This window comes from Dryobates pubescens, chromosome 8, assembly GCF_014839835.1.
Source record: "Dryobates pubescens isolate bDryPub1 chromosome 8, bDryPub1.pri, whole genome shotgun sequence".
Lineage (NCBI taxonomy): Eukaryota > Metazoa > Chordata > Aves > Piciformes > Picidae > Dryobates > Dryobates pubescens.
Window position 1 is genome coordinate 4,213,377 of NC_071619.1, and position 26,332 is coordinate 4,239,708.

The window sequence follows — 26,332 nt, forward strand, 5'->3', positions numbered from 1 at the left end:
TGTGCTTCCACGTGAGAAACAGACAACCAAAAGTAGTTCAGAGGGGAGGGGAAAGATTTTGGTGCCTTGAATTACTGTGCCATTTTCTCTTGTTGCTTATTTAGCCTTAGAAAATTAAAAGTTGTTTGGTTAAAAGTCTCCTTGGCTGTTCCACATTTTCCTGAACTGGAACACAATGGGGTCTTGATGCATGACTTGTTCTGCCTTCCAAAGGCACTCAGTTGTTTGTTCATCGATACATCCTGGAAGTCTTCAGCTGCGTTCCCAGTGCTTACAGTTACTCTGATTTATCTTCAAGTTGTTCCTCTGCAGTTGTGTTCACCTGGGGAGCAAAACTAAAAAGCTCTTAAGACATCTCCCAGGAATTCTGAAGCGTTTGTGAGGCAGCAGAGGGAACAGCTAGCGCTGTCGCTTTTGCGCAGGAGGACCTGTGAAACAGTGAAAATTCAGCTGAAAAGAGCAGGCTTTGGAGCAGTGAAGACTCCAGTCATGCCATGGCCTTCTGCCAATAATATTCTTTTTCTTTGGAAAATTATACAAAATTGGTCTAGACCATGTTTTTAAGGAAACAGCTGACTTTTGAGTTGCAGGGAAATGTGTGAATTTTTAGTGGGAAATTATTTTCTCATTTTCCTTTAAGGAAAGTGGGACCAGGACTGTGTCTTATCTTCCATGAATGCTGCAGCTGTCTCTCTGCACACGAAGAGATTTGCATAGCATTGTGTGTAAACTTCCACCAAGTGTTCATCTCTTGTCTCTTTCTTGTGTCTTCGTTGCTTTGGTTGCTTAACACCCAAAGAGACAAAATATGGTCTGTGCATGATGCTTGATATTGGAGTTTTGAAGTCTGGACAGGAGGAGTATCACTCTAAGAAGATGAATAATTATGTATACCTATAATGAGGTAAACAGGACAATACTGCAAAGCAGACTGTATATGGAGATGTTAGTTACACCTTCATTCAAGGATTCATGCTGCTAGGGACTAACATCTAGGTAAATCAAGCAGTACTTTCTTCCTTTTGATCTATTCCACTTCTGATCTTGTATTATTCTTCTAATCAGTGTCTGTGATGGCAGTAGAGGAATATGAAGAGCTTCATGTAAACTTTGAACTGGAAAAGAACCTAAGGAAGAAAGCAGAGTCGTTTGCACAAGAGGTGAGTAGTCAAGAAAAAGGGATCTTGTAAAATGTAGACACTGCAACTGGGCAAAAAGCTATGAGCTTAGATGACTTGATTTCAATTCCCAGCTCTAATGCAAAAGATGTCTTTGAATGTCTACATACTACTTAGCTAATGTCTGTGCTTCGTTCATAAAATGGCTTTACTGTTTCAACAGCGCTTATAAAGCACTCCAGGTGGTCTTACCTCTTTTTCCTTATAAATTGAGGCTTTAAAGTTCTAATCATAGAATCATAGAGTTAGGGTTGGAAGGGACCTCAAGGATCATCCAGTTCCAACCCCCCTGCCATGGGCAGGGACACCTCACACTACAGCAAGTTGCTCACAGCCACATCCAGCCTGGCCTTAAAAATCCTCCAGGGATGAGGCTTTGACCACCTCCTTGGGCAACCTGTGCCAGTGTCTCACCACCCTCATGGTGAAAAACTTCTTCCTAACATCCAATCTGCATCTACCAATTTCTATTTTTGTTCTATTCCCCCCAGTCCTATCATTCCCTCAAAAGTCCCTCCCCAGCTTTCTTGTAGCTCCCTTCAGATACAGGAAAGTCACAATAAGGTCTCCTTGGAGCCTTCTCTTCTCCGGACTGAGCAACCCCAACTCCCTCAGTCTGTCCTCATAGGAGAGGTGCTCCAGCCCTCTGCTCATCCTCGTGGCCCTAGTCAGCCACAGCGTTTCCATGTGGTGTATGTAGTGGTTGGATCTGGGGAGGATTAGCAGCCTTTCCAGCAATATAATGTGAAGCACCTTGATTTTCCTGAAAAACATGTTAACTCACAGGAAAACAAAAAACCTTTGCAAAATACTGTGTCACTTGAGGTGTGTACAACTTTGTTTGCAATTTAACACATGCCTGTTGATTAACCTATTGCAGGGAGCATCCAAGATTGAAAAAAAAAAGAAAAAAGAATTGCTTCTGTGTTCTAGAAAAGATAGGAACTCCCCAAAAAGGAAAATGAGTTGCTGAGTAGCACTGTAGAATGGCTGGCTGGTGGCTGCCCCCTATGGCTGGTGGCTGCCCACATTTCCCTTAGAAAATGCTGACAAACTCATGAGTTTGGTTTCAGTTTGTTTGTTTCTTTATCTCATGTATTTTTTTCTGTTCACTCTCTGGATTTTGAGAACTCTGCACTTGGGTTATGTTTTTCAACCTTCTCTATCCCAAGCCATAAATCAGTATTTTTCTCCTTTTATTAAAAGTTGAGCATGTGAAGTGATTATTCTTCAGGGAGCTCTGGTTTGAAGAAAGCTGATTACATGAGTCATCAGTACTGAAATAATGTGAATAAGGGAAACTTCTGATATAAAGTGGGTTACAAGCAGGTCTTTAGTCTTCAACTTGATCTAGTGTGAAGTGTCCCTAGAGGGGAGTTGGAACTGGATGTTCTTTGAGGTCCCTTCCAAGCCTGACAGTTGTGTGATTCTGTGAAGTCAACTTTGAGCAGATTTGGTTTTTGTCTTTACTGGTGCTCTGTTTCACTCCACAAAAAATAAAGATGACTTGTTTTGAAACTGTAATTGTACTTAAGGCACACCTAAAGCAGCTGACACATAGCCCCCACCAGGGAATAAAAAATGATAGAGATGAAAATTAGTTGCTAATTATTAAAATTTTCTTGTCCCAAATTGGAAGTATAGGGAAGGACTTTTCAGGGTGCTGTTAGAGTTGAAGAGATGTGGGAGAGAAATCACTCAGACTGCACCTGCAGCCTCCTCCTCCCCCAGTTCCTTTACCAAGCATGTCCCTCTGCCGTGGCTGCAGTGCCATTGGGCCATTCACATTTTGATCAAAGGCTCACTTTGATTGTTTTTTTCAGAAATCAAAATGAGATCTGCAAATTCCATTCAAAGGTATTAGAGACATCTATTAGAATCATAGAATCAATAAGGTTGGAAAAGACCTCAAAGATCATCAAGTCCAACCTGTCACCCAAGACCTCGTGACTACTAAACCATGGCACCAAGTGCCACGTCCAATCCCCTCTTGACCAAAAGATGTGAAATAAATTGTTGCCTATGTTTATTGTATATGCATCTGGAGTGTTTATTATTTGTTTTCAAGACTGTTACCAGTCTGTGCTACAAAACATGACCTTGGCAAATGTTTGTACATTTTGGGAAGCCTGCATTTGTTCATTACCCATCTTTTTAATGCTGTTTTTATGATGACATTTCTTTTAAACCTCCTGAGATTGTGCAGGCATGGTTGGTTCAGTGGTTGTTTTGGGCTGCAACACCTGCAGAATTGTTATTTAAACCCAAAATGTCAATGTCCATTTGGCATCTGTTCCTAACAGTATTTATCTTGCATCTCCTACTGTAGCTTTGCAGCCCTGTGGAGAAGGACCTGAGAGTCCTGGTGGGTCACAAGTTATCCATGGGTCAGCAATGTGCCCTTGTGGCCGAGAGGGCCAGTGGTATCCTGGGGTGCATTAATAGGATTGTGTTCAGCAGATTGAGGCAGGTTCTCCTCCCCCTCTACTCTGCCCTGATGATATCTCACCTGGAATATTGCATCCAGTTCTGGGCTCCCCAGTTCAAGAGGGACAGGGTTCTACTTGAGAGAGTCCAACAGAAGGCTTCAAGGATGATTAAGGGACTGGAGCACTGCCCTGAGGAGAGGCTGAGAGACCTGGGGCTGTTTAGCCTGGAGAAGTCTGAAAGAGGATTTAATAAGTGTTTATAAATACCTGAGGGCTGGGGGTCAAGAGGGAGGGGACAGGCTCTGCTCAGTTGCACCCTATGATAGGACAAGGGGCAACAGATATAAATTACTGGATATAAACAGGAGGTTCCACCTCAACATGAGGAGGAACTTCTTCACTGTGAGGGTCACAGAGCCCTGGGACAGGCTCCCCAGAGAGGTTGTGGAGTCTCCTTCTCTGGAGATTTTCAAGCCCCATCTGGATGTGTTCCTGTGCAACCAGTGCTAGATTCTATGGCCCTGCTCTGGCAGGGTGGTTGGACTTGATGATCTCTGGAGGTCCCTTCCAACCCCTAATATCCTGTGATCCTGTGATCTTTTGAAGTACAGAAAAATTGTGTGCTTCTGTTTGTTAAGTGACAACAGAAGATTGCAGGTAAAAGTCTTGTGTGTCTCACAAGTAATGTATCAATGCCTAGTTAAGCTGGTTTTCAAATCGTAAGAGAGTGTCATCTGATCCTTGGGGCCCAGACTGTTGCTTCTGTTTAGATTTATAACTGTAATATTCAGACACCTATAGATTTTTGAAGGATCCTTAAAGTACTTTTTGAGTTTGAATAACAAACTGACAGGCAAGCTGTTCAGTTCCATGCCAAAGGAATGCTGATTGTTTGCAAACCAAAACTTCCTGGGTTCTGCCACTTTTTAGTTGTTGTCTCTTCTGAAAATACAGGCCCCTGTTTTTGGTTGACAGGGTAGCTCTTTGGTCAAGGCTTTTCATTCCATGAAATACTCTTGCCCAAAATTGAGTCATTAGAGCAGGGAACTCCAGGCCTGTGTTACTCTTCCCTTTGTGTACCTACTTCTCTTCCTTTTGTGTTGTGCTGTTCAGAAAGACTTTTGGAGAGTGGTTTTACAATGCAGGAGCACGTGACAAGAAAGGCACTGCTCAATTGTGTTTGGGCAGCTAGGAGCATTTCAAATTACTTGAAAAATCTGTTATTACTGGCCTGGCTTCACACTGATGGTGTCCCTTAAGTGATCTGAGACAGCAGAGTGACAGGCTCTGGCCCACAGCTGCATCCACAACAGCAAACCTTTATGCTCGGGTGAGGTCGTTTGAGTGTCCTCTCGCATGGATCACGCTGCAAGGTCGCAGCTGTGTTTTGAGAGCTGGGCTTTCTAGGATGTGCTTACAGGAGCCATTTGGATTATGCTAAGGATGTGCTGGGATTTTCTGCTTGCTTTCATCAGCAACATGTTTTCTCTGACCCTAGATAATGTCTTGGAAGGGGGGAAAAAAAAATCTTGCTGGATTTTTTGCTTGGATTTTGCAGAAGCTACAGCAGTAGTGATGAGCTGTACAGGGTTGAAAGAAGGAATAGCAGCACTGCACCTTCAGTGTTTTGTGCTGGACTTGTTTGGAGCACTTTGAGAAAGGAAATAGGCTCCCAGTGATTCAGGTATCACCACAGCACTGTGGCACAGACTTCAGAATGGCACATCTTAGTGTTTCGCATTACTGCTTGTGACTTCTCAAACAGCCTAGGTGGTGTGTCTTTTAGCTCACTGAAATCTGGACTTGCTGCCTGTGGAGGGGCTTGTTTGACAGTGGGCAAATTGTCTTTCTAAGAAGCTGAGGTATCTGAAGCTTGCCTTGATGGAGGGAGTTGCCCCACGTTCCTCTTTCTCCACAGTCTGGCTTCATCTTTTAGCTTTGACCTGCCAGGGTTGCATTGTGGCTGCCGTGGGGGGAGCCCAGATGAGCGGTGGTGCAGGCTGCTTTTCCAAGGCATGCCCTTTGCATCCTGCCCTTCTGACAAGTCAAGAGGATTTGCCACAGAACGTGAGCAATTGGGAGTGCAGGTGTGAGAGAGAATGGGTGGGTGAGCATGTGTGCAGAAGCGAACACAGAATGGGGGGAGAGGAGAGACAAGGAAGGAGAAAGGGAGGGAGGGAGCATATATAGGAGAGAGCAAACTCTTGAGAATCAGAGCTTTTGATTTAAAAAAGAAAGAAAAAAATATTCCAATACAACTTTAATTATAGTCATGCTGCTGGCACCACCATAATATATATTTAATTAATCAAAAATGATCCAACTTCAAACAGTAGAATTCACGCTCTTTAGAGGGGCTAAAAGAAACTGAGTAAATATTGTCAGCCGTGGCGTAGAGAGGGAGAAGGGGAAAGAAAAAGGGTTTGAAGTGAGTCACAATCCATTGTGAAAGGTACAGGAATCTGTATAAAAGAACTAAATAAATAGAGTGTGTAAGGGGTGGGGGCACAGAAAAAATCTGTACCTACCTGAATAAAACAGGGCTGTTAACACAGGAATCTTGGCAAGCTTAACCAGAATTCTAGTGTCATGTTTTAAGAGACACTTTAAGATCTCTCAGCTCTTTGTGGAGCAGTTTATAAGAAAACAAAGGAAGGCAGAGAGTATCTTGAAGGCCATTGCAATAATACAGAGGCTAGCCCTGAAAAGCACTCTTCCACAAAGATGAGCAAAACACAATACATGAAGCCAGAGCAAGCCAAGAGGGGAGGAACACAGTGAGAGATGTAAATTGAAAGTCTATAGCAATGTAAAAATCCCAGGAGTTTAACCAAGTAATCTGGCAGAAATGGTTTATTGAGCATACATCCTGCCTTGCAACAGTGTTTTGTAAAGTGAACAGTTTATTACTGTCATGTGTGCTGGCATGGAGACAACCCCTGCACCTCAGGTTTCTCTGGAAACCTCCTGGAGAAGAGGTTGTGTGCTCCCAAAGTTAGCACTGGGCTGCTGTTTTCTGTCCTCTCGATCTTGAATAAATAGAAATGAAGCCTCAAATTGCTCAGGAGGATTGGTGGGGTGGTTCTTTCTTTTGAGATTAGCATGGGCCTTCACAGAACTGAAAAAAAAAAGGGGGGGGGCAAAAAAAGGAAGGGTTTCCCAAGTGTTTATAGCTACCTGTAACTGGTTTGAGAGATTGAAAGGCTGTGTTCTAAGGAAATGTGATCCAGATGGATTAAAAACATAAAGTGAATCTGTAATGTGCATCAGTCCTCTTTTCCTTGACTTGTCCTCCACTTCTCAATGCTTTCAGATGCATGAAACCACCATACTATACCAGTGTCTGTGTTTCTAACTAGCTGGGACACGAGCACATGTTTGCATTTAACCTCAAAATGCCTGCATCCTATTCCTGGGCCAGTGCATAGCTGACAGGACTTCTTCTGAGGCTGATTTTTCTTTAACTGAAAGCTAAAACATGGGATCCATTTTATGGGACTTAGGAAAGATTATTGTCCTCCTTCACAAGAATCAGCACTGCCTAAGTGGTTGTGTGCAATGGATTTGGTTATCTTGATGACACAAGCTCCCAGAGAACTCTTCCTCAGGTGCGTTTGTGACCTTTGGGGTTAATGTGTGAGGACTTTTGCCTTAACATGCTCTATCTGTGAGTGGATACTGCAAAGGCAGCAATCATGGAGCAGCTCTGTGCTTAGAAGTACCCTACTGTGGGCATAACCAAGCATAATTCAACAGCAACTGGTATCTGAAGATAATTAATTTGCAGTCCAGCTGACTGGACTGGAAATAACAATTAAAGAGCCTTGATAAGTGTTTTGTACTTGAATCCTGAGCTTGAATGTTACCACTTTGGAAGCATGATGTCACACTAATATGTTTCATTAAGCTTTTTCCCAAGAACAGTCATGTGAAATGGCAACAGATGCATGCTCTGGGAAACTATCTCTTTGGTCCTTATCTCTTCCCCTGCCCCCCTTCTCTTTTATGTTTAGGCAATTATGTATTGTTGGGGGGTAAGGAGGAAGAATTTCCTCCTTTTTCATGTGGTATGTGATCTATTGCTGAGTTTGTTAGGTGACATCTAAATGCTATAAGACTGTGAGCATTATAGAATGTATCATTGCACTTCTGCCATGGCACAAAGAAAACTGCAAAGAATGAAGAAATAAGTAACAAAGGTTTGTTTGTTTATTTATTTATTTATTTCCCTTTATTTATTTATGTAACTGCCTTGGGCAGTTCACCTCATAAGTGAAGAGTGAGTGAGCTCTGTAGTTTTACAAACACTTTTGTAGAGAGCAGGCTGGCACAATAAAAAATACTGTGTTTGTAAGGAAGTCACAGTGCTGATGGAGATTCGGTTTTCTCATGCACAGAAGACAAGCTCTAAGCACCTCTGTGGTGAGAAGCTAATGGTAGAGAAGAAATAGTTAGCTCATCTACTCTGATTCCCCCATTCCATGTAAATTACACCTCTGTTGACCTCCAAAACTTGTGCCATCTTGTAGCTCTTTAGAAATAGTCCCTCTAGAAGTTGTCTAGCAATTAGCCAAAGAATGAAAGCAACTGTATTGTGTCTTTATCAGTCTAAAATCCTGACAAAAGCTATTAACCATAAAATATTATGGATCATCTGGAGAGAGTGGAGTGGCTGTTTCTCAACTCTTTTATTTACAAAACCCCATTAGCCATTGTTTCCTGCAATGAAGCTCCCCAGCCAAGTATTCACTTGATAATACAGTACAGTGAAGCAGGTCCAAAGTTAATATGTTGTTGGGTTTTTTCTCCCTGATTAGCTATGGAACTAAAATACATACTTAATTTATTTTGTAAACTGAGTACCTCCTGAATTTAGAGCCCCTTGATGTCCTTCCAAGTCAGGATCAGACAAGATCACTCTGTCTCCCCCATCACATAAAATTCTTCAAACAGCCTGTTCTCTTGGGGAGATACAACTACCTTGACCCCCACCTCTCGTGTGACTTACTCAGGTCTGAACACAAGGCTTCAGGGTACACATAATGCAGAAGACATCAGGTCCTGTAAGCTATGAGGAATGTAAAGGAGTGGGTTACCAATCTGGAAGGATGACTTGATGCTTTCTCAGTAGGATGTGGAGGGGATGGAACAGTGCTGCCAAGTACTGAAAAGAGCTGTTGGGTCGACTGATCTCTTCTTTCTCTTTGAGACTTCCAGATTCTGCCTTGCTCTGTACCTTTTGCTATTCTGTTCATAGCAGGGACAATTTGTCATTGCTTTTACTTTATGGAGCTGGTGATTACTGTATTCTAATAAGGCTGCTCTGGTGAGATGGTATTCTCCCTTCAAACTGTAGCTAGGACAAAAAAGCCCCATGGGTACCCAAACGATGTGCAGATGGACATGTAGCAGTGTATGGATATCAAAGCATTTCCTTTGGCCTCATTTTGCTCCTGGGAGAAGAGTTAGTTGGAAAGCATCCAGTTATACCCTGAACTCTACTTGAATGAGGATCGAAGTTCCCAGGGACTTGACACTAACAGAGTTGCTTCCTAACTTTTTTAATGAGGAAGAATTCCTTTTTCAGCTCTGGTGTAAACAAAAAACAGCTGCAGCGAGCGCTCTGAAGGGTAATGGTTAGAGCAAGGCTCTGAGAATGAGGTGTGGCCCCATTAACGTCAAGGGAAAAACTTCTATTATTTTCAGGATTTCATCCCCTTCTCTTCCCCCCCCCCCCCCTTCTTGTTCAAACTCTGCTGATGGAAAGTGGCCAAGTCTCAGATTTCCTTCACTTCAGTGCTTCTGCGTGTAAACTCACCAGGGGAATATAGGTAGCTGGTTTGCATGACAGTCGGGAGCTTCTGTAAATGAAAATGATAGATGTGAGCAAACTCTTGTCCTCTGTGATCTGCTTTTAGTTGCAGTTGTGGCTTCAGTAGATTCCTCCAGCATTGCCTTACTTTTCTGGCATTGATTGGGATACTCTGCAGATAATTGTCTAGCAGGTGGCAAAGTCGGAACTAATCCATCAATTGGTTAAATTCCACCTAGTCCAAATAATCCTGTTAGTAGCTGTTTTGCCCTTTCAGCAGTCACTTTAATTAATATTCAGGGTTGTGTGGGCAGTCAGGTTTCTGCCCTGCTGAAGCAGGAATTGGCTGCTTTCTTATTTTTTTAAAAAATTTCAATAAGAATTTCTTTCTAAGGATCTTCTTTGCGATACACAGCGGAGCAGCCTCTCAAAAACTTGCGGTCAGTTCAGCAGCAGCTTGCTTTCTGCTTCGTCTGCCCTAACTTTCTTGTCTAGTTTTGTCCCTTTCATTTACAAGATGCTGGCACTTTGAGGATGTGTGTGTACCTTGGCAGATAGATGGGGACTCCCCATCAGAAGTTGATTCCCTTGTGCCTGGTTGCAGCATTTCAGGTCTAAGCAATGCATTCATCTTTCTGCTGGAGGAGATGCTGTCATCTGTTGTAATCAGGAACGGATTTGCAGTGTCATGAAAGCAATTTGTAAAGGACTTTACGTGAAAACTTCTGAATTCAAAGGTGTTCACCTAGGCCTTCAAAAAGATTTCACAGAATCATAGAACATAGAATCAATAAGGTTGGAAAAGACCTCAGAGATCATCAAGTCCAACCTGTCACCCAACACCTCATGACTAACTAAACCATGGCTTCAAGTGCCACATCAAATCCCTTTTTGAACACCTCCAGGGATGGTGACTCCACCACCTCCCTGGGCAGCACATTCCAATGGCCAACAACTCTTTTCTGTGAGGAACTTTTTCCTCACCTCAAGCCTAAACTTCCCCTGGCACAGCTTGAGACTGTGTCCTCTTGTTCTGATGCTGGTTGGCTGGGAGAAGAGACCAACCCCCAGCTGGCTACAACCTCCCTTCAAGTAGTTGTAGACAGCAATAAGGTCTCCCCTGAGCCTCCTCTTCTCCAGGCTAAGCAACCCCAGCTCCCTCAGCCTCTCCTCACAGGGCTGTGCTCAAGGCCTCTCCCCAGCCTTGTTGCCCTTCTCTGGACACGTTCAAGTGTCTCAATGTCCTTGTTAAATTGAGGAGCCCAGAACTGGACACAGGACTCAAGGTGTGGCCTAAGCAGTGCTGAATACAGGGCAGAATGACTTCCCTGCTCCTGCTGACCACACTATTCCTGATGCAGGCCAGGATGCCATTGGCCTTGGCCACCTGAGCACACTGCTGGCTCATGTTCAGCCTACTGTCAACCAGTATCCCCAGGTCCCTTTCTGCCTGGCTGCTCTTCAGCCACTCTGACCCCAGCCTGTAGCACTGCATGGGGTTGTTGTGGCCAATGTGCAGCACCTGGCACTTGGACTTGTTAAATGCCATCATTTACTTCTTTTCATTTTGTTGCAGAAGAGCATGAAACAAAGTGAATATGAATTTGCTACAATTGGTGAAGTATCTGCTCAAGTTGAAGAAATCAAGTTGACCTACTTGATTTCTTCGTGTTTTGGCAGCTTTCTGCTCCCTCTAGGCTGGAACAACTCTGTTCTGTTAGGGCTAGTGGCAGAAACTCAGGGAACAGAAGTCTGGAATTATCACTGCAATGTTTGCTAAAGGTGGCTTCTAGAGAGATGCTGTTTCTGTCAGGGTTAAAGAACTTTGGACTCACTTAGCAGGAAAGTGGGAAGCTTTGAGACAGTTTTGAGTTCTTTAGCAGTGATTTAGAGACCCTCCTAAAGGAGGTTTCAGAAGTGATGTTTCTTTAAAGAAGATAAATCATGAAGTGTGAGTTGCGATACAGAGGCAAGCCTCAAGGAGTTGGGTGGGTGGCTTTGATTCTGAGCTCCTCTTGCCTTGAAACTGTGTTTGCCACAGCCCTACTGTAGAGTAAGGTAACTCAGGAACAGTTGGGTTGACTGGCAGAATTTTGGGACAGGCAGCTGATGTCCAGTGCCCGTTTGTACCACACCACAGCAGCCTCTGTATTGCTACGCGTTTGGGTTTGGCTTTTTTAACAAAGGGTAGTTCTGGATCCTGTATTCATTGTGTTCCCCTTCATCAAATACTTGCAGTCCTTGATGGCCTACCCCATGGGCACAGCTTTACCCAATGAAGTGTTCATTGGAGGTTTTATTGGCATTAAGGCCTCATCAAATGACTCTTCTTGGCACACAAGGGCAAGCAGGCTGCGCTGTGAGTTAAAAGTTCAGCACGTTCTGTGTGCTCAGCCAGAGAGAGAGCTGCTTGCTGAGAGGACTCAAAGTGTCCATGCAAAGCGCTGGGTAGAAGGCTTGCCACGAATCTGCATCAGCTGATATGTCTTTGAAATCCAATTGTGTTAAAAAAATAAGTGCAACACCCAGCATTGCAGTAGCCCCAAATGGGAAGAGCCCATGTCTTGTATCTGTGGTTTTGGTTGGTGAATCAATAGTATGGGAACCTGGGAAGATCTCGTGGGACTTTTGTGTTTTTATGATGCTTGACTCGTAATAGAATAGCTTCTTGCTTTTGCTGCACTACACAGCGGTGTTGTTGCAGTCTGAGGGAGTGTCTGCATTCTCAGGCTGTTCTCTGTTCTCCTGCCACAAGTGGCACACTTTGCTGACCTGGGCACACTCATCTGATGCCTCAGCATGACCCAGCCCATTCCTGCTCTAAGAATAGGCACAGCTGGGTTTGTCAAGAGTGGAAGCCCTATTACCTGAGGGGCAACCCTCTGCATGAAAGAGATGTCAAGATGCAGAATAAAATCAGAATAAATGCAGTAGGAAATTTTTTTTTTGGCAGGAAGCTCTCCCCTTCTCCCCCCCAACCCCGCCCCAGCTCCTGAGCAGTCTGGAGGAGCAGATCACTCTTATGGAAATTGCATGTGCTGACAGCTTCTGCACCTCTTAGGTGAAGCCTAAAGAAATATGGGATATTTTTATCAGTGTCAAGTCTCTAGACTATGTGATTATTCCTCCCCCCACCCTCCCCCAATGTAACCTTTCCCCACATTCAAAATATAAGTGATGAAGAGGAAAGGACACAAGGATCAGAGCTAAAAGGCTGAAGCTGCCCTGAAATGACTTTTCCCAGGGCAAGTGCATACACTGGTTACACAAGTGTGGACTGAAATCCATTCCCTGAAGACCCTCCACCATTCACATATCCAGGTAACCCTCAAAAATAAGTGGACTTTATGCCCAGCCTTGAAGATGTGTTTTAGGAGGTAGCCTGTGAATTCATAGACATACAATTTTTTTAACTCTCCCTAAGAATTCTTTTAATCTCTCCAGAGCTCCCAGAATAGGGATCAGGTTGTTCCCATTTCCAGGAATCAAAACTGAGAGACGTTTGAGTTCGAAATGCTGCCAACATGTGGGCGGTTGAGGTGTAGCAGTGGGTGGTTCTCAGCAAAACACCTGGCTCCTTTCAGTGTGAGCTTAACTCCTGTAAATTTTGCTCTCAGATTTCCCTTCCTTCTTCCCTTCTTCCTCACTATCCCTACCAGTTGCTGTTTCCCCAAGTGCCTAACTTGGTTTTTGTTGGGGCTGGCTTTTGTTTTTTTTCTGGCAGATGTATATTGAACAAAACAAAATGAAAAGGCAAAGTCAGTTGCTTCTGCAAAATTCTGCTCCTGATCAGCAGCTTTTGAAGGCTTTGGATGACAATGCTAAGCTAACTCATGCATTAGAAGAGGAGAGGCTTCAACACCAGCAAAAGGTAAACCAGGATTGCTTTGTATCTTGGGCAGAGGGTTGTGCAAATCCTCTTGAATTTAAGGAGTGTCCTGCGTTTGTTACGTCCAGAATGATTTGAGGTCTTGTCCCTCACAAGAGCTCACAATCTGAAAACTAAACTTAAGAGAAGATTGTACTTCCCTCCTTCTGGGTCACTGGTGAGACATGAGGACAAAACCTGAAGGTTTTTCAGTCTGAAGGCTCTGGTTTAGGTAAGTGTTTTATTTTGAGTGCCAGTAAAGTGCAGTTACAAGCATTAAGTCAAGTTCCATTAAGTGAAGAAGAGGTGTCAGGGTAATACTTTGGATGTTGAGGGTATTTGTAGGGGTCAACTAAGAAAACCAAGAGGTAAGATAAGATGTAGGCAGCTCACATCAGTAGTCTGGTGACTTGCTAAAGAAATGGATGGGAACTAGCCAGACAGAATAGAGCATGGAAATGTTAGGTGAACGTTGCAGAGTGGTGTGGTAAGATCTAAGGTGCTGGCATCTAAACAAATACATTCCTTGAAACTGGACTAGATCAGTCTCTAACTGGGAGAAATCACCATTGCTTCACTTCAAAGCCTGAAAATGAGCTTTCCCTTACCTGTGCAGCCTGTTCTTAGCACTCCGGTAATAGACTGATGCTAGGAGTAGGTAGTTCCTGTGCTTTGAGCGATGTAGCAACACTGAGACAGAGGCATGTGAGATCACATACAAAATGAATGTTTTGGAAGAATGATTGCCAGTTCATAGAAAACCTCTGCAGCCTTGTCTCCTTGACAGAACAAAATGTGTGTATTTAGGGAGCTGGGAAGTGATTGCTACTCTGCACCTGAATGTTGCCTCTAAACCTGATGTTCGGTGATTCGCCCACTGACATCTGCATGAGTTGAGACAAGGGAGTTTAAATAACCAACCTGTCAGTGGAAGCAGAGAACAAAAATGTCAGTGTTCCCTGCTTCAAATGGAGAAATTAAATCTTAATTAGGTGGTAAAAACCTCTATAAAAAGAACAAGAGAAGACCTTATAGCTTAGGTACTTTGGAGCTAAATGCGTGCTCTAAAGAAGAGAGAAAGCAGCTCTGACACCCTCTAGAAAAATCTGTCCACCTCTCACTCCAAAGTTGTCCTCTTTCTGGGACTCAAAGCTCCCTTCTCTACTGTAACATCCTGTTTTCAGGCATAACTGTGACATGTGGGTTGTTTGTCAGAAGCAAGGTCAGAAAATACCTTTTACTGTAATGATTGCTGTTATGTGCCAACTGCAGATCAAAGAACTGGAAGAGCAGCTGGAGAATCAAGCGCTGCACAAGGAGATCAGTCGTCTTAAACAGCAACTAGAACTTTTGGAAGAAGATAAAAAGGAGCTAGAGCTGAAGTGCCAGAATGCAGAAGAAAAAGCTAGAGACCTAAAGCATTCAGGTAAAGTCAAGTGATAACTTTGATTTTCAGAGGCACAGCTGGGGGCTGTGTGAATGGAGCGCGTATAACATCTTCGATATGAGACCCCCAGCAGCAGCTTTTGTGTAGCTGAGGTTCAGACCTGTCCTTCACAACACAAAAGTACAGCAACTGCCTTCAACCACAGAACAGTCCACAAAACCTTGTAAAACTTCCCTAAAGTATGAAAATACTGTTGGTACATTTCCCTGAGTCACACAGATGGATTTGTACATGCAAAGGGGTTTCTGCGTGGAAGACCCAATCCTTTGCATTCAGTCAAAATGTATCCTCTTACCTAGTTTTAAAAATAAATAAGGCTCTAGGAGGTGACAACCATTGCAGTGCAGGTGTTCATACAGTTGTTGCTGCCAGGATGGTGCCTGGCTTGTCTGCAGCAGCCTATCTATTGAATTGGGCAATTTCTGACCTGATGTTCCTTTATTGAAAATTGCTTTTAAAAAGGGCCTCTGGCACTTGTGACCTTGCTGTAGAGAATTGTGGGGCAGTGGCTAGTGAAGTTTCTGCATGTGCCTTTGCTTCCAGTCCTTGTTCAGCTCAAAAGTGATGAAACTAGACTGGGTTGGACTGGGTTGCCCAGGGAGGTGGTGGTTAAGGCCAGGTTGAATGTGGGTCTGAGCAACCTGATCTAGTGAAAAGCTTCCCTGCCCATGGCAGTGGGGTTGGCCCTCAATGATCCTTGGGGTTCCTTCCAACCCTGATAATTCTATGATTTTATGAGAATCCTGTGCATCTGGGGCATTGTTCTTGGCAGAAAATGTTGCCAAACCCAGGACTTCCAGCAGCTGTGGCGTTTAGTCTTGTGTGGTGGTTTGTTATTTTTTGGGTGAATTAGCAGCTTTTTTGCTTCAGCTGTCAGAGCTGGTTTTCAGAGCAGATGTGAGAAGCCAAGAACTCACTGTAGTTTGTTTTGTTGCTCTTGTGCAGTTGATGAACTTCAAAAACGAATACAGCAGTCTGAAAATCCTCCACCGCCTCCTCCACCGCCGCCCCCTCCTCCTCTTCCTCCTCCCCCTCCTCCTAACCCTATAAGGTAAGTGCTTAAATCAAGGGGCACAGCTTTAATGCTTTGCTGAAGCAGAATACATAACATGAGCTTGACTCCAAGCAGGAAGAGTGTCTTTAAAGAAAAAACCCCAGGGCTTTCTCCATCTGTCTCAGGCTCTTGACCAGCAGGACACTCTTTGTGCCCTGTCTGCCAGCAGACTGACACCCTGACCGGGTTTGAACACCCTTGGCAAGCCTAAGAAATTGTCTAGGCTGTGTCACTGGAGGAGGAGAGATACCTGTCCCCTCTAAATTTAGGAGATTATTTTTCCTTCTATTCACCTGACAGCTGTAATTGGAGACTTGTGCTAAAAAAAACAACCCATGGAAGCAAAGGATATGTTGGATTACTGTGTGTCCCTTCCTGCTGGATACTCCATCCCACAATTGCTTTCATAAACAGGAAATCACCCTCCCATCATCAAACAGTTTGAGGTGAAATTATCACACACCTTGAGTATTGTGTCCAGTTCTGGGCCCCTCAGTTTAAGAAAGAATTTGAGTTGCTTGAATGTGTCCAGAGAAGGGCAGCAAAGCTGGGGGGGGGTCTGGAGCACAGCCCTGTGAGGAGAGGCTGAGGGAGCTGGGGTTGCTTAGCCTGGAGAAGAGAGGCTCAGGGGAGACCTTGTTGCCATCTACAACTGAAGAGTGGTTGTAGCCAGGTGGGGGTTGGTCTCTTCTCTCAGGCAAGCAGCACCAGAACAAGAGGACACAGTCTCAAGCTGTGCCAGGGGAGGTTTAGTTTGGATGGTAGGAAGAAATTGTTCACAGAGAGAGTAACTGGCCATTGGAATGTGCTGCCCAGGGAGGTGGTGGAGTCACCATCACTGGAAGTGTTTATAAAGAGCCTGGATGAGGTGCTTGGTGCCATGGTTTAGTTGCTGAGATGGTGTTGGGTGATAGGTTGGACTCGATGATCTCAAAGGTCTTTTCCAACCTGATTAATTCTGTATTCTGTATCAAAATTTGCTCTGATTTTTTGCAAGGACTGTAAAAGCAGCTGACAGATATATGATGTATCAGGTGTCAGACCCAAATGAGAAGTTGATTTTAGGAACTCAACTAATCTTCATGTTGTCTGCTTGGTTTTAGAAATAAATGGACTTGGACACTTTCTGACCTTCTGTAATAGACATTGGGTGCAGGAGTGTTGTTAATTACTGTCTTAAATATGGAGGAAGAAAATGTGTAGTAGGGAGAATGTATCCCTTTGTGCATCTTACTTTGTGTTTAGAAACCTAAATAAGCATGTTCTGAACAACTGTTTGGTCTTTTGTTCCTTTTGTGTCCATTAAGTCATTTGGCTTGCTTGCTCCTTTCTCACTAATGTGTAGCTTGAATGAACTGTGTGGGAGTGCTGTAGGGTTTTATTTTGTTCTTGGGCTTTGGGGTTTTTTGTTGTGGGTTTGGTTGTTTGGGGTTTTTTTAAAGTATTGTTTGGTTTAGGGTTTGTTTCCTGTTTGTTTGTTTAAGTTTGTGCCCTTGACTATTTTGAGCGGAGAACACTGTTCATTTCAAGTCCTCCAGCAGCTAAATCAGGATGTTGCCTTCATGCACTGTGATATTCAGAGCCTAGGCACTGGATCCTGCCTTTTTTCTGGGACAGAGTTTTCACCCTTTTTGTTGGGAAGGTCTCTGCTCTGTAAGAAGCAACGTTCAGCAGGCAGTGATAGGCCTCACTGACACATCAGATGCATAGGAGTTTATACTTGAGCTTTGAGATGAATCATTTCCTTGCCTGGACTCTTATGCTTTGTCTGTAGTGAAGGGATAATTATTTGACACTGTAAAAATATTATAAGCTTGGAGTTGGTGAGGAGATACTGATCACCATATTTAAGTGTCCTCTGGAGAATAATACTTCAATACCCACAGCTCTTCTTTCCTGTTATTGTGCTGGAGCAGCTTCCATTTGTCACATGTCACAATGAGACACTGTCTTTTGGTATTCAAATGTGGAGTGTTTTGATTTGTGCCCTAATGCCTGTTAAAAAGAAACAAATTTCCCTGCTGCATTTCGATGGGAGTCGTTGCGGGGGGGGGGGGAATTCAACACGCCCTGGAGAACTGCTAAAGGAGTCTTTTGTTAAGCAGCTGAATAATCAGGTAGAAGCTGAGCTGTTTGTGTGTCATGTTCAAGTTCATTCTAGCAGTGTGTAATACAGGACAGGATGACAATCTGCAGTTTCATTTTCCCCAAAGGTCTCTCATGTCAATGATTCGCAAGAGATCTCACTCCAACACCAACGTGAGCAAGAAGGAGAAGCCTCCTCAGCAGGAGGCAGGTATGGCTCATCCTTTCTCAAGTCATGCAGGTTATTTGCCAGGCACTGCAGATAAAGCTAAAGAAAATGACCTCTGGGTACAGACAGTGATGAAATGCTTGTACCTGTCAACATTGACTACTGCTGCCTATGTCCCAACATATTCGTCTGCCTTGCTGTCCAGAAACATGAGGGGTGAGGGGTCTGGAGCACAGCCCTATGAGGAGAGGCTGAGGGAGCTGGGGTTGTTTAGCCTGGAGAGGAGGCGGCTCAGAGGAGACCTTGCTGCTGTCTACAACTACCTGAAAGGAGGTTGTAGCCAGGTGGGGGTTGGTCTCTTCTCCCAGGCAACCAGCACAAGAGGACACAGTCTCAAGCTGTGCCAGGGGAGGTTTGGGCAGAATGGTAGGGGTAGGAAAAAATTCTTCCCAGAAAGAGAGATTGGCCATTGGAGTGGGCTGCCCAGGGAGGTGGTGAAGTCATCATCACTGGAGGTGTTTAAGAAGAGACAGGATGAGGCACTTAGTGCCATTGTTTAATTGAATAGATGGTGTTGGGTGATGGGTTGGAGTCGATGATCTCAAAGGTCTTTTCCAACCTGGCTAATTCTGTATTCTGTGGTTGTGGCCCAAGCATGTGTGCTCTAGATAGGAAGTAGTATGTTTGCTACTATGTCTTTGGTATTCCTCTGAGGAGCAGCTAAAAGCTTTGGCTTTCTCTAGTTTGGAGAAAAGGAGGCTGAGGGGCTCTTTACAGATTTCTGAGGGATGTGGAGAGGGAGGTACTAAGCTCTTCTCCCTGTTACTTGGCAACAGGATACATGGGAATGGTGCAAAGCAGCATCAGGGGAGATTTAAACTGCATGATGAGAAGCATTTGTTCACCATGAAAGTGATAAAGCCCTGGAACAGGCTTTCCAGAGAGGTGGTTGATGCCCCAAGCCTGTCAGTGTTTAAGAGGCATTTAGACAAATAGCCTTAATAACATGGTTTAAGTTTTGGTCAGGCAGTTGGACTAGATGATTGTTGTAGATCCTTACTAAGTCTCTGCTATTCACTGCAAGCTTCCTTCAGATCCCAGCCAAACATGTGTAGCCCTTGTAGCCACTTAATGTCTCCACAACTGAGTTGATGATCAGCATCCAATTTACTTTTTCCAAACAGATTTTAGTGTGAACAGTCATTGAGGCTGCAGGTCAAAAACCTGGAGTGAAGGCTTAGCACTTTCTGTAAGTGCAGAAAAGTTCTCATCTTCCTGCTCCTGGCTCTCATGCTTCCCAGTTGTGTCACTGAGGTGATTTCATTCAGTGATGGAGATTATAAATCATCTTTCTTTTTTCCTCTTGGGGAGAGGGTGGTGATGTTTCTTACAGGCTCACAGAAGGACCTGACAAGCACATAGCTGGGAATGCTGATGTGGGAGGTGGATGTTGCACTGACTCCCTGCAGTTTGTTGACTTGCATCGTGACAGTTTGGTACTGCCTGTGGCAGTGCTGAGAGGCTCAGCCTCTGTCTCTATACCAGAAACTGCAGCAGGTAGCTGCAGCTGCAGTATGTCCAGGGATTTCCACTTCCACAGGTTATCTGGAAGAGGCAGAAGAATAAACGTTAAGCAGAGAGGAGTTACATACAGCGTAATACAGGGAAATGTCCATCTTCCAAATGGCTCTTTGTATGTGATTTCTTCTGTCCAGAGCCTCTCAGCAGAGCTAGTTTGCCTCAGTTTTCATCCCTCAGTTCATATCTTACAAAATTACTACTCAGAGCTGACTGTAATGCCAAGGCTTTTATTTATAATGCTGAAAACCTAAGCCAAACCAGAATCTGGCACCAAGGTGGCTCTGCATGCAAAGGAGCAGCTGAAGTTGCATTTTATTGTTGTGAATGGAAGCTGGAAACTTAGTAGGTTGAGAACAGGATTTCAGGACAGATGTACAAATGATGATGAGTGTCTGAAGAGTCAGAGCTAGTTAGACAAGTCTTGCTGGTTGAATACCAAGGCTTTTCTTGCTGTTTCTTCCTTCTGGAATAGCAAGAGTGAGTTTGTGGTGAATTGCTTTAACCCATTCAATGCCACTTAAATAAAGGAGGGGGCTGCAGAAGGGAACCTGGCTGAAATTACAGGTGTAGGATAGAACTGCTACATTAAAACTGTTACATTAAGACTGTTACATTAAATTAAAAAGGACATTAAAACTGGCTGTGAACAGACTGCCGTGCTATGTCAGCAGGACTAGGTTGTTGGATGGGACCAACAGGCAGGATGTGGGAGGAAAGGAAGTGTTACACCTCCCATTTTCCAGGTGAGGAACTGGGACATGGGATGACTCAGGAACCTTTAGGAGCTGCTTGCCAGTCTGAGAGAAATAAGAGAGAGAGAAATAACTATTGGTCTAGGTAAAACAGAGAAGTGTCCTTGTAGTGAGCTCTCTGATGAATCTTGCCTTTCAGTCAAAGTTCAGTAATGTTGCCTTCATTTGTCAAGTTTCCTCACATTGAAGGTCCTGGACATTTTGATTGCACCTTTTTGTTGATGATACAAACAGTGATTGCAGGAAGTCCTATGAAATTCACTGTTAAGTTCCCTGCATCCCATTCTTTCATTAGCAAACTAAGAGTTCTGACCTTTCTTCAGTCACATGTAGCCTGCTTCTTCTCTTAATAGCTGAGCTGTTCTTAAAAAAAAATCCCCCAAATTGGAAAGTTCTTTCTTAATCTACTTATTACATCCAACTTGAGTCTTGTTTTGACCCTTGTTAAGGACTTAGAATGAGTGGTTTCCATCCCATACCATCAATTAAGCTTTTCCATTTGACACAGCCTGTTTGTCAAATTAAAGGCTGACATTAAAGAGGCTTACAGTACAGAAACTGCATTTCTATGAATCATCATCAATAGTACCCTGACAAGGCAGAGAGCAAAAGTCTATTTAAAATTCCTCTTATGCAAGGTGCAGTGTTGCAGCTTTGAATAGTGTCAACTATATTTCTCCATCTATTTGCTTTTAAGTATGCTTCCTCCCCAGCCTTTTTGGGATGGCTTGTGAAGTGCCTTTTGTTACATTCTCCAGAGCACTGAGAAGTTAGCAGGGGGAGATAGGTTCATCACACAACTTCCCCATTTCAGATGAACGTTTTGCCATCCTGCCACTCTTGCAAAAGCAACCCTTTTCTTTCATGGCATTGAAGTTATACCCTTTAATTCAGTGCAGTGTTCTTGAAATGTATGGCTTTAGGTCAGTCTGACATCTTGGTGCATTGTGCCAGGAGGTCCTCACATGTTTCCACATGTGGTACATGTTTGGAAGACTTGTGATGAGCTGCAGATAGGCCTTGCCATGGGACATTATCAATTTGTCCTGTGTCAGTGAAGCTGTGGAAACTTCTGCTGAGCCACATGGAAGAGATACTGTAGGAGTGAGGCCCCATTCTTCAGTCCTTGGTGCTTCAGCCTGTAACACTGAGCTTTTGCAGTTCCCAAACAGTTCTAAGAGCTTTGTGTTTTTCAGCATCTGGGCCCTGCTTCTGTCCAAACATCTGCAGGCTTTGGTGTTTGTAAACTCCATGGCTGGATCCTCAGAATGTGTAGGTTCTATTTTATCCTTGGAGAGCTTGTGACAGTTTAGCTGACAGCAAAGATCATTAATAGTGCAGAAACTAGAATTCCAGATAGGCAGAGACTGGTTTCTGCTACCATGTAGATAGATTGGTGCAGTGTAAGGTAAAGGGCCTCTTTGTGGTGGGGAAAATTAAGAGTAGTGTAGTGGTCCTTCAAGAAAGACCCTGTGAACAGCCCACCTGTGGGGAGAAATCTAAGCCTATGTATTTGTGCTGATCATACACATATTTGGTAACCCTGGGGAAAAAGCATGGATTTGGTTAGTAGAGGAGCAACATGCATCACAGGCAAGGAGGAGAGACCTACTGCAGAGAGTATAACTAAGCACATTGTCTATGTAAATGCTGTTTAATCATTAAAACTAATTTATCATTATGATAACTGGCTGTATGTGGCAAGCTGGCTGCTTAGGAGGCTCTCTAGTTAGCATGTATTTTTTCCTCTGTGATATTTATTACTCTGTAGTTCATAGCTGGAATGTAATGTGCTGTTTGATTTTTTTTTGGAACAGGAGAAGAGGTTACAGACCTGAAGAGACAAGCTGTTGAAGAAATGATGGACAGAATTAAAAAGGGAGTTCATCTGAGACCAGTCAACCAGTCAAGCAGGCCTAAAACAAAGGTTTGGAATAAAGGGCAGAGCAGTAACACTAGATAGGTACAGCAATTCAGACTGAAAGTAAAGCAGGCTTTCTGGAAAGCATTCAAGAGCATACATTTGCCTCACCTTACTTGCTGTGCATGGTTTTGAGCACAATGAATTAGAACAAGATGTACCTGAAGGACAGCAAAAGAAGTGAAGGCCACGGTGGAAGCCCAGCTCCTGTGACACAGAAAGGAGCTGAAAGCCAGCATCCTGCAAACAAACAGCTAATGAGAGCCAAAAAAAGGCACAGAGAGAATCACTGAGCTGGGGGAAGGGAGTCATCAAGAAGTAGCCTGTTGTGTTTTGCAATATTTCCTCTTTTTAGGAACACTTAGCATACTACTATAAAATGCTGCTTGGAATCTTCCCAAAAGCATAATCTTTATATGTAGGCTGTGAGGCAGTGTTGAGTTCAGAGACAAGACTCTTCCCTTCATCTGAATATTAAGCCATGTGCCCATGAAAGGAGAGAGCAGAGGAACATCATGCAACTGCAGGCCTGTGCAGTAGACCCTCCTGTGATGTCTTTCCTCCAGTACAAAGTTCATCATGGTCCATTTTGTGTGTTGTTTTAACCTGCCTGTGTTTTGTGTTTGCTTACAGCCAGAAACACCAAAGCCCTCTGAAAGTGCAATGAAAGAATTAAAAGGGATTCTGGTAAGAAAACTTGAGGGTTTGTATTTCAGTTATTGCTTCTCACTGAGCTGACAGAGCCAAGCATTTGAAACTTCTGTGTTAGTGTTTTGGTTTGAAGCTGTGGAGCAGTTTTGAGGTAAATTCCCTGGCTCCTCTGTTGACCTTTGGTCCAACTGAAAGAGTGGGTTTGGTTTTGCTGACAGAATTAGTTTGGGAGAAAACTCACCTGTTAACTCTGCTCTGGTTTTGTGTGTTCCTGCCACTAGAGGGGAGGGGTCTGCACCTGCCCTGGATCCTTGGGAAGCTTTCCAAGTGCTCACAGTGGGGATGCTTAGGGAGGGAGAGGCAGTTGAATATGTCTGCTCCGAAGTAAAGCCCCTGGACTACACACAGAGTAGATGTAGGGTTGTCCTCATCAGCCGCTCTGAACTCCTGCTCTCTTCTGAGGCATCAAACTTGTTGTTAGTGTAGCCTAAGTAGAGCAGGAGCTCTCTCATCTGCCTGCATTTCTATGTAGAAAAAATTGATTCCAAGTTGCTGTCCACATACACACTTAGCAATGAAACAAAAAACCCTAATTAGGTGCATGTTTGGTGCTGTTCAGAGCAGTGTGCTGATGTGCTCCTGTACTGTCCTTTACTCATACCTTGCATTGCTTATTTAACTGGTTGCAAGTCCTAAAGAAGGAGCTCTGGTTCTTGCTCCCTGTCTTCTGTGACCCAGAAACTTCTGAAGTTGAAGGGCACATTGGGCACATCAGGTGAAGTTTTGCCTTTGTGCAGTGAAATAAGGCAAAATTCTGCCTGTATTGAAACAAAATGCTTCACATGCAGAAGGCAAGGCTGATCTACTCTACCTCACCTGGAGTACTGTGTCCAGTTCTGGAGCTCCTATTACAGAAAGGATCTGGAGGTGCTGGAACATGTCCAGAGAAGGGCCACGAGGATGATTAGAGAGCTGGAGCTCCTCTCCTATGAGGACAGACTGAGGGAGTTGGGGCTGTTCAGTCTGGAGAAGGGAAGGCTCTGAGGAGACCTTATTGTGGCCTTCCAGTATTTGAAGGGGGCTACAAGAGAGCTGGAGAGGGACATTTTAGGGTGTCAGGTAGTGACAGGACTAGGGGGAATGGAACAAAACCAGAAATGGGTAGAATCAGATTGGATGTTAGGAAGAAGTTCTTCCCCATGAGGGTGGTGAGACACTGGCACAGGTTTCCCAGGGAGGTGGTGGAAGCCTCATCTCTGGAGGTTTTGAAGGCCAGGCTGGATGTGGCTGTGAGCAACCCGCTGTAGTGTGAGGTGTCCCTGTCCATGGCAGGGGGGTTGGAACTGGATGATCCTTGAGGTCCCTTCCAACCCTGACATTTCTGTGATTATCCTAATCATCAATAGGGAATCAATAAGGTTGGAAAAGACCTCAAAGATCATCAAGTCCAACCTGTCATCCAAGACCTCATTATCCATGACACCACCAAACAGCCCTTAGGAAGATGACTTCAGGCTTGTGTTGGATGATGCAGGGCAGCACAGCAAAGAGTGTAGCCACAGCCTGTGCTGTGATTTAAAACCATGAGTGTGGCACCCATGCGATGCCTTAAACTCACTGTTCTCCAGTCACATGAGGGCAGGGGAAGAAGGGAAGAAACAATCTAGAGAGCCACCAGACCTTAATGCTGGCTGTAATTAGAGGGACACATAGGAGGAGAAAAGAAATAAAATGCAAGACAGAGGTTATGTTTGAAGTGGCACTCTGTAATTACTGCTCTGGCATGCTGCTCAGACCAGTGAGGGTTGGACTGAAGGATCCTGCTAAAGGCCCTTTAGTTTCCTAATAGCTGTTTTATTTCCTTGACACTGTATCACTGACATCAGGAGAGACTTGATTATGTGCTTCAGAGGGGGCAGGGAGAAACCTGCAGTCACTCTACTTCTGAATCTAGCTTGTTGCTTTTGAGCCCTTCAGGATATTTGCAGTGTAAGACAAACTGCATAAAATCCAATTCCAGTCTGTTCTTGAGACCAATCATTATGCACAGTGAGACAACAAACATGGGGGTGGGATGTGATGGAGTAAACATTTGTTGTTACTATGCTAATTATGCAGTTCATGTAGACCTCCATATAATTGTTACAAACAAAACACATTTCTGTTCAGTAAATAGCAGAGTTTGAGGGACTCAGCTGCTCCAGTTGCTTTCCTAGATGTTTGTACAGACCTGCCACCTGCTACTGAATAACCCTGTACCTGAGCAGTTGCATTTCAAATTCTTGCCAAAGGAAATGTTTTCATTTTTGTGTGTGTGTATGTGTTAAGAATTGGGAGAGACTTTGCTGGGATCCTGAAAGTAGCACAGCATTTTCAACTTGTGATGCTCGCTGTTTCTGCTCAAAAGTTGCATGTTCGTCAACAAAAGATGTTGAGATGTTAGTTGTCCTCTGGAAAAATGCTGTGTGAGTCTGACATGGTTTGGAAGGCTGAATGAATGTGAATCCTGGGCATTCCTCAGGATGTCAAGACTCAGAATGAAATAACATCTGAGTCCCAAATTTCCAATTGCATTATGAACATTCCGTGGAAGTTTTGCAATCAGGTTGGTGCAGTAGAATTCTGGAATCATTGAATTGTTAGGGTTGGAAGGGACTTCAAGGATCATCCAGTTCCAACCCCCCACCTTTCACTAGATCAGGTGCTCAGAGCCACATCCAGCCTGGCCTTAAAACCCTCCAGGGATGAGGCTTTGACCACCTCCCTGGGAAACCTGTGCCAGTGTCTCAACACCCTCATGGGGAAAAACTTCTTCCTAACATCCAATCTGAATCTACCCATTTCTATTTTTATTCCAGTCCCCCCAGTTCTATCACTCCCTGTCACCCTAAGAAGTCCCTCCCCAGCTCTCTTGTAGCCCCCTTCAGATACTGGATGGTCACAATAAGGTCTCCTCAGAACCTTCTCTTCTCCAGACTGAACAGCCCCAGCTCCCTCAGTCTGTCCTCATAGGGGAGGTGCTCCAGCCCTCTAATCACCCTTGTGGCCCTTCTGTGGACAGTGACTAACTGCTGTCACTGGGGAAATGCATGCAGTATGCAGTATGTGCATGCTAAAATTCCTGTGGGCAATTCTGGGAGGTTGCAGCCTTTCATTAAAGCCTTTTCCCCCTACCTTAAGAAAAGTGCTGCTGGACTTGTAGCTTCACAGTTACAAAACACTAACCTTGGCATAAGGCAGTGGTAGCTTACGTTTCTATTTCACCTGTATAAAAAAACTGTTTCAACTTGACATCTGACTCTCTGTGTAAGAGAAGCCATGAAGTATGTGGACACAGGGTCAGTTTTATGTCAGGTCAGCTAGGATATAGAATTCTCATAGAATG

At 44.1% G+C, this 26,332-nt stretch overlaps 1 protein-coding gene across 1 annotated transcript in view; it reads left to right on the top strand.

Annotated features, from left to right (window-relative positions):
* Positions 1-26,332, top strand: part of SHTN1 (shootin 1) — a 72,553-nt gene that overhangs the window by 32,738 nt on the left and 13,483 nt on the right. The window contains exons 8-14 of the mRNA XM_054163634.1: positions 1,066-1,160; positions 13,144-13,290; positions 14,560-14,713; positions 15,680-15,785; positions 18,002-18,084; positions 22,193-22,302; positions 22,930-22,983. Coding sequence (XP_054019609.1) covers positions 1,066-1,160; positions 13,144-13,290; positions 14,560-14,713; positions 15,680-15,785; positions 18,002-18,084; positions 22,193-22,302; positions 22,930-22,983 — 749 coding nt within the window. The remainder of the gene's footprint in view (positions 1-1,065; positions 1,161-13,143; positions 13,291-14,559; positions 14,714-15,679; positions 15,786-18,001; positions 18,085-22,192; positions 22,303-22,929; positions 22,984-26,332) is intronic.